This window comes from Acanthisitta chloris, unplaced genomic scaffold (genome assembly GCF_000695815.1).
Source record: "Acanthisitta chloris isolate BGI_N310 unplaced genomic scaffold, ASM69581v1 scaffold40932, whole genome shotgun sequence".
Taxonomy (NCBI): domain Eukaryota; kingdom Metazoa; phylum Chordata; class Aves; order Passeriformes; family Acanthisittidae; genus Acanthisitta; species Acanthisitta chloris.
The window spans coordinates 21,452-29,861 of record NW_008661787.1 but is presented as its reverse complement, the minus strand read 5'-3'; the positions used below and the strand labels follow the sequence as shown (position 1 = coordinate 29,861).

Sequence of the window (8,410 nt, the reverse complement as noted above, 5' to 3'; positions counted from 1 at the left end):
CGCCTGCCAGTAAAACTAGGCAGTGCAAACCTGTCAGCGCTGCCTCCTGCCAGGACAGCAGAGAAGGGGCAAGAGTTTGCAGGAGCTATTGTTTCCATATACTTTTATTATTTATTTACGCAGGGAGGAGGAGTGTTTTTCCATGTCACCCTGTGCTAGCATGGAGCTCTCTCACGCTGACAGTTCCCTGGGTCACTCTTACCTGGGGGTTCTCCCTGGTCCTCGGTCAGCAGAGCGTTCAGCAGTGGCCTCAGATTGCAGGGTTTCTGGTCCCTGAAGTGGTTTGGAGGCCCAGTTGGTAGCACCCTTTCATGCTCAGTATTATTTTACCAAGAGTGTTGGACTTTTTTTTTCCTGGAAGGTATGACATTCCAGCAGTTGCAGAAGCAAATGCCTTACCTGGGCAGATAGGACTGTCAGGTGCATGAGAGCACACACCTGTCCAACTGTCTATACCTATGGTGAGAGGCCAGAGCTAACTGTCTCCCACCTGTCAGGTTAGCTGTTAGCTGTACTCAACAGTAAAAAAAGCAGCTCAGGCCCTTTGGAAAATCCCCTGGTTTATACACTTCTCTGTGGACTGATTTCTTCACAATATCTTCAGTCTTCTGCTATACTGGTCTTACCAACTACTGTCTTGTTCCAAGTTCCTTTGGGTTCCCTGAGCATTGTGAGGGAGGCAAAAACCAGTTGTGTCTACAAACTGAAATTTGCAGAAGTGCTTGGCAAGGTCACAGTTGACAGAGAACTGCTGTCTGGATCCCTCAGTCCCCCCACAGCTGAATGTGGGCAACATGTATTGTACTCTAGCAACTGTTAGCTGGCACCAAGTCTCTTTAGTGGCTGCAGCCAGATGGTGAAAAACTGTAGCAGCTCTGAGAGAGGGATGTGAACTGGAGTACAGTGGTGTAGATCCTCCTACATTCACTCTGAACTGCACCTGTCCAGAGTTGTGAGAAGAATGAGTTGGGTTGGAAGAGATCTTTAAAGATCCTCTAATTTCAACACCCCCCCCCCTTCCACTAAACCAGGTAAAAACCCCATCCATCCTGGCCTTAAATGCTTCCAGGTGTGGGACTCTGTTTCAGTTTAAAACTGTTGCCTTTTGTCCCATCACTACAGTCTCTGGTAAAAAGCATCTCTCCACCTTTCTCATAAGCCCCCTTTAATGTACTGAAAGTCACAGTAAGATCTGCTTTTCTTCAGACTGAATGACACCAAACAGCATGAATTCTAACTACTACATTCTTGGCAGCAACAGCAATCTCAGATTTTTCCTCTCTGTGACAGGACTGGAAAACCTTTCCCCAGACTGTAATTTCTTCACAGGAAATGAGATAGATGTAACTGCTTTGCAGCACATAAAAGAAAATCCTTTTCTCTTATGCTTTTCTGGTATATATACCTGGCCCAAAGTCTCTTTCCTGAGCTCTTGAAAACCAAAGGATGTGCCACAAGACACATTGTCCAAACACTGTAAGTGCCCTTTCAGTCTCCAGCTCACCTGCAGCTGTAGTAGTCTCCCCCGTAAGGAAAGAAAGGAATAAGAAGCCTGCCATTACACTCCCTGTCACCGTGCCAAGGATTATGTCCTCTTCATGTCTCTGCCAACTTCATGATCAGGCAGTTACTTTGTAGCTGTTTCTTTTTTCACAAGATAGCCAACATGGAAAAGTTAGAGAACTGAAGGCCAAATTCCATGAATATTTCTGAGTGCAGTAGGATGCTAGAACAACCAGAAAGTCTCTTGATCTGCAGGAGACATGTACTTGGGCTAGACAGAGGGGGATCTACTGCTAGAGGGACTTGATGAATCTATTCTTTAAGCAAAAAATAAGTAAATGTATGGAGACAATATTCTCCAGGAGGGCCTCTGTTCAAATCACTACTCTGAATTGGGCAGAAGGATTTGAACCTAGTTCTCCCATACCTTAAAGGAGTGTCTTGCCCACCATTCTAAAAAGATGAGAGAAGGAGTCCCATAAAGAAGTGAAATAAGGAAATTCTCCATGTCAAACAAGAGAACACTGCCCTTTTCCCCTGAGTACTTTGCTGAGAACCTTACCTCAGCTAGCCTTAAGGGTTTCTTCAGCATCCATTCCATAGGGAATGGATTTTCAGTCAGTGTTGTCTGTATGCAGCCTCTTGTTTTTTCCATCACTGTTGGGGTTTTAAATATGACTTTCTTGCCTTCTGGTTTCTGGTATTAGTATAATGAGTGTACAGAAGAATGCATCTTGATCTTCTGAAAGTCTAGACCACTGGGGAAATGATATTACCTATGTTTTTTCAGAGTGAATGGATTTAGAGATAAGGCTTTTAGCTCTGCAATATGCCATAGCTTGTTTATCATCATTTCAGTTACAAGTTAACTTGCCTTGCTTCAGAAATGTTTTGTTTGGGCATCTCTGTGTTTATCAGATCATTGTGATAACTGTTTTATAATAATTTTGTTTCTTCACTAATAAAGTTTCTCTGTTACACCTAAGCATAATAAAGAAAATAGCCCAGTACATAGGAGAAGTTATGGAGGACTCAAAAGATAAAGTCCAGGAAAACCTTCTGGCCAATGGAGGTAGGTGCTATGAATGTGGGGTGTTTAATGCATTGGTGCTGCCTTTGTGGAAATGAAACTCTCAGACTTTAGAAAGGACAACCATCAGCAACATTTTCTAAGAACAAGTCTAGGCTGCTTCTGTTTTTCTCAGAGTTAGCAGAAGCTTTATCCAGCACCAGCTTTGCTTCCAGGATAATATTCAGCATCTAGTACTGAACTAATTTCTGACACCAGAGCTGAGGAGTGAAGATGAAAGCAGGACGTATCCTTCTTCACTCCTAAAATGACCTAGCACATTTCTGTGCCCTGCCTTGGGCACCTAAATCTTATTCTGTATGGCTCTGTGACGTCTGTCAGTGATCTGTTAGTAATTTGCATTCCTTCCTCCAGTGTTAGGATAAATTGTGTTAACGGTGGATTTTTGACATCACAAAGAGATCCAAAACATGGAGCTGGGGCTGCACTCACAAGGTTGAGCCAGGGGCAAGCAGAACATGCAGGTGCTGCTCCCATGAGAAGGAAATGCCCTCTCCAATGGAGTCCTGCCCTGGCAGCAGTTGTGTAGCAGTAGAGAAGAGCAGGCAGTGACAGCAGGAGCACTTCTGACATGCCAAAGGGCTGTGAGAGCCCACTGTATACTATACCTTACTGCATACAGTAAGGTATGAGGCTACACCTTACTTTATGCTCCCTTACTTCATCTCTAAGTAGTCAATGTGGTGTTTTTATAAGCCATTTGAGAAGTACAATAATCCCACTTACTGTGTTTCAGGACTAAAGGATAAAATGAAATGTCTCAAAAGTATGTTGAGGATTGATTGCGGTGTTGTTACATGCATGCATTTGTGTGTATTAGTGCTAGACACAAGTCTTGGTCTGGTTGTAGGGATACAATGATCAGGTTACGATGGATTTATCAAGTAACAACCTCGTAGCTTGATCACGATATCCTCCTGACTTGAGAAACAAGACGTTTCACTAATTTCCTTTGTTTCCTCTTTTTTTTCGCTATTTTCTTCCTATCAGCTCTGCATGTGTTGTATTAGAAGGATGTGGAAATTACTTGTATGTGTTACTAATTTCTCTCCTCTGTCTGGGTTTGGTCATCCAAACAAAAACAATTTTCCAGTGGATAACAGTTGGAAGCAGTCACATAAAAAATTCTCTCTTATAGATGCAAATGTGTGTTTGTGTAATAAAGAAAATTTTAATATATCATAACAGCATAAGCAACCTTTCTTGCTTATGACAGAATAAAAAATGTGAAATCTAAGTAAAGCTTTTATTCAAAGATTCATACCAAATTCTCTTCCATTTAATGTTAAACCCAGATTAATTTTAAAATGTGATAAGTGATGGAATAACCCCATTTTTTATAGTGAGCACAAAACAAAGTGAAATGGGAAGCATAACAATTTTGAAGAATTAAGTGTTTTCTAGGGCAAGCGTTTAACATTGCCTCTTAGAGCTGGGTGTGTAAATTGGAGTTACGAGAGATTTGGGGTTCTTGGGCAGCTGTGAGCTGGTAGGAACCATCTCTCCTGGGTGGGCAGCTATGTGAAGTCTTTTAGAAGTGACTCAACAGGTTCCATAAATGAGGGATGCCATTCCAGGAGCATCAGGATGCTGTGACTGCTTGGCCTTTCAAGCTCAGTTCTGCTAGAGTGTTCAGAGCAGTTTGTGCCATCCCCAGGATCTGGGTGCGTAACGAATCTGCACCAGTGCCAGAGCACTACTCAGGAGTGAGTTTGTAGAACTGGGCTCATGTTGTGCTTAACTGCCCAACATTTGGATTCTGCTGAGATTCAAGGAATGTAGGATAGAAAGGGCATGTGAAGTTCTTCAGGGAATTTTTATATCTCATCAGCTATAAATAGTGTCTTACTTTAAAGAGCTTATGAAGAGCTGTTCCTCTGCACAGCCTGGTAATACCATTCTCTTTGCAGGTTTCATTCACATTGAATTTAGCAAAGCCTAAGCACGCAAGCTTGGAAGAGAGGCAGTGGGGTGAAATCCTTGTGTCATGTACCCTGTGCTAAAAATGTTGTATAAACTTTGTTGCTGAGGTATTTTTTGCCTTCCTGCCTTCCACACAGAGACCGTGGCAAATACTGCCGGAGAACTGCACATGCAGGAGCTATGCCACAGCTCTCCCTGCCTTCTGCAGTTTTATCCTCTTTCTGCACCCTCCCTGTGCAGGAGAATTTGCTCATTCCCAATCAGACATTAGCAGGAAAGGCTGGATCTTTGCCTCATGACTCCTGTCCATTGGATGTGGGGGATGTTGACACAGCTGTGGTTTTAGATAGAGGGGGAGAACACTGCCATGCCAGTGCTCTCTGCCTCCCAGGCAGTTTATCCCTTGCTAAGAAGCCTTTTTCCTCCTAACATAAGACTTTCCATGCTTTGGAAATCTAATAGGGTAAACTGACTCTGTTGTGGGGTGAGAGAAGCCCTTGGAAAGGACAGTGTTCTCCTGCCAAGGGTATTCGATATCACCCAAGACCAGGTAGTACCCTCAGCCTGGTAGTATGGCAATTACACAATTTTTCATATTCTTTCTCATGCATCTTGGTTTTCCCCTTACCTTAGAAGTCCATCTCATAAGAAATTGTGCTCAAACCTCACTGTGGGACTGAATTCACTCTCTGGACAAGGCAGCAAAGAGCACTGAAGGGACCCAGCATGCATGTCCTTTTATTTGGCACCTTGAGCTTGCTTTGCTCCCCATCACCTCAGAGCGATTTCCCAGATATTGTCCATGTTTATGCTCCTGGTCTAGAAGGAAGCCCACCCTTGAGGTGACAGTGCCTCTGGCCTTTTTGTCTAGGCCTTGAGACTGCTGCCTTCCCCATGCCTCCCTAACTTTCAGGGGAGCAGTCCCAGCCCCTCTGATTGTGACAGGATGCATGACTTTATCCCATTCTATAAAGTTGCCCAAATATACTATGTAGTGGTGTGTTCAGCATCCAAAGGGCTCTCAGCACTCAAGCAAAGAACTGCTTGATTTTTTCAGCTGCTAGAGGAGAATTCCTTATTTGGTACCATAATGTACTAAGCTTTTAAGTTTTCTAACATCAAGGAGCCTTGGTCTTCAAACAGTGGAACAGCATGATCTTGTTCTAGGAGCTGGCTGTTGCATGTGTCATCTCCCCTTGAGTCTGAGAAGAAGCTGTGGCTCCCCGTGCTCTGAAAGTGCCTTGTTTTGGGGGGTAGCATACACAGAACTTTGCTGTGAATTTCTCTTGTTGGATGCTGTGACTGGATTTATCCATTTAGGATATATCATATAGGGTATTTATAAATATCCTATAGCTTTGTGTGAGATGGGGACCTCTCTGTGCAAATTCAATGAGGAATTCCTCATCATGCCTGAATTAGTTTGATTTCTAGTGAGCACTTGACTGAATCACAGAGAAGTGACATCTGCTATACTCTTAATACCTTTGATCACGCTCTCAACAACTCTGAGTATTACTGCTGGTCCTGGGCACAAAGTGTTTTTCTGGCAGCTCTTGCTGGGATTAAATTCAGGCATATTGCAGAAATCGAGATCAAGATTATACAAAGCTATTTCCACTCTGAAGAAGAATGGCTGTACATTGGTGTGTCCTGCTGATACGGTTAATTTTACACTTTTTCTGTACTGTTAGGTATAATGCAGAAAAGATTTCTGGTTCAACTTATCAGTTTGGGAATTTTTAGAAAGATGATTAGATTGGGCACATGGTCTGTGTGGATTCGATCTAGATCAAATCTCTAAGTATTCAGAGGTGGGCTTTTGGTTCACCCCTGTCTCTGAAGTTAATCAAAGTTATTCCTAAGCTATAGCTGGGGACTACTACCCAAACTTTGACCAGCCTTCTGGTGTGTTACCTGCTTTCTCTTTGCATTTGCAGTTGACCTAATTAGCTACTTGACACGGTTTGAGTGGGACATGGCCAAATATCCCATAAAGCAGCCACTGAAGAATATATCAGAAGCATTAGCAAAGGTAAATTGTACTCCAGATCTTAAGATGTCAGCATGGGGAAGCATGTCTTTCGGCAGGTTGTGGTCCTGCCTCTCGTGATAGTCAGTGGGAGCTTTGCCTTTGGTTTGTGCAGAAGCAAGCTCAGAAGCACACACTTTGTACTGAAGCAGTTGATATTTTAATTTCTACTGCAGTAATAATGATATATGTATTAAAACCTATCCAGTCCATAAGTACATGGTGCTTTTAAAGATTTACTAGAGTACACTGATATGTTTTCTGTACTTTAATCCCCTTCATTGTAATATCTAATTTTTTTCATATATTGCCATATTATTCTCCATTTTGGATTTTTTTTTTTGTGAAATTGTTGCTCTGACATGAAGTCAAATGCCTTGCAGGCTGGATAAATTATTTACACTGTCAGTTGATTCAGAAAGGCATAATGTGTTGTTCAATGTAGGTAACAAATGAAACCATAAACTTGCCCCTTAGGTACAGTTCTAGCACACAAACAGCAACAGTTGACTGAATCCTACTTTCTGCAGAGGGCTTTGCCACAGGGACCTCTGACATCAGCTCCCTCTTGGCCACAATCGGTGGTTTTAGGGGGCTGACAGCTGTGTCCCTGTGTTAAAGTGCAGTGGTAGTGGGACAGAGGTGAGAACAAGGCCTCAAGCACTGCACTGACTCACTTTTTCTACTTTGTTTTAGCAATTGACTCAAATAGAAACAGATCTAAAGACCCGATCAACTGCATACAACAACATTAAAGGAAATTTGCAAAACCTGGAGAAAAAGACTGTGTAAGTATTTTGCATTGGGCATGCTGCATGGCTGAACTGAGGACAGTGTGTGCTCACACCCATTGCTGCGTGTTCTGGAGGGAACAACTTCTCTGGCTTTGGGGCATGCTGAGCATCTACCAGTGAAAGCAGGTGGTGGGGTAGCTGGTGTGGTCAGCATGTCTCAAAATCAGCTCAGGAAGACTGCAGTTCCTAAGATGATTTTATTGGCAGTGTGAGCAGGGAGTCCTGGAAAGAGTCAAGACTAAATGCACTGTATAATTCTGATGGAATTTCATGGAGTCAGAAATTAGATAAGCTGTGTCAACTGGTGGATTCCTTTGCCAGACAGAGCCATGCCCTACATTCTGAACTTCCATAGAGAACAGCTCTGTCTTGCTTGCTCATGCACCTCATCAACACCATCACTTACATTTTTCTTTCCTTTGTTACATTCTATGGTTCAGGTAATGTCCTGTTAGGGCTTCCCAAATGTTTTTTCTCCTGTTTTCATCTGCTTATGGTCTTTACCTATGTCAGTGCTGATACCTGGGGTTTTTTTTTCTAGAATATCACTGGGGAGAATGATAAAGTCCAGTAAACATAAATTTAAAGCAATTTAGATGATGCTGTACAAGCCCTCGGCCAACACATGCTCCTATGTGCCACTTTTTATTACTCAAGACCTGAGCACAGAACACAGGCCCTTGCCTTCCTGACACTGCAGCCAGCCAGGCTGGCAGCCTGTTGGCCAGGCCTCCTGCAACGTGATGAGAGGGAAGAATGGAGACCCTGTGGTCAAGGCCTATCCTCCTCTCACCAGTCCACTCACCTTTAAATGCTAAAGCTCTGGTGTCTACCAGTGCCAGATAGCTTGGGTTCAACAAATATCTAATAAGTTACTGGCCAGTTAATTAATATTTAGGCTGGCCCAGAGAACCTCAACTCAAAAACTACTGGTTTAGGTACTTCTTCACAGAGAGGGCAGCTGCTCTCTTCCCCTACACATCTAGTGCCAGCCCTGGCCATCTGCATCTCCTAGGAACTAATGAAATCAAGTGGGCTCAGTATGTGAAGACCTCCTGCAGGTCCCAC

At 43.2% G+C, this 8,410-nt stretch overlaps 1 protein-coding gene across 1 annotated transcript in view; it reads left to right on the top strand.

The window, feature by feature from the left end:
• The window catches only part of ATP6V1C2 (ATPase, H+ transporting, lysosomal 42kDa, V1 subunit C2), a 17,267-nt gene that overhangs the window by 3,761 nt on the left and 5,096 nt on the right, over positions 1 to 8,410 (top strand). Inside the window, exons 4-6 of the mRNA XM_009070333.1 lie at positions 2,490 to 2,575; positions 6,457 to 6,551; positions 7,245 to 7,336. Coding sequence (XP_009068581.1) covers positions 2,490 to 2,575; positions 6,457 to 6,551; positions 7,245 to 7,336 — 273 coding nt within the window. The remainder of the gene's footprint in view (positions 1 to 2,489; positions 2,576 to 6,456; positions 6,552 to 7,244; positions 7,337 to 8,410) is intronic.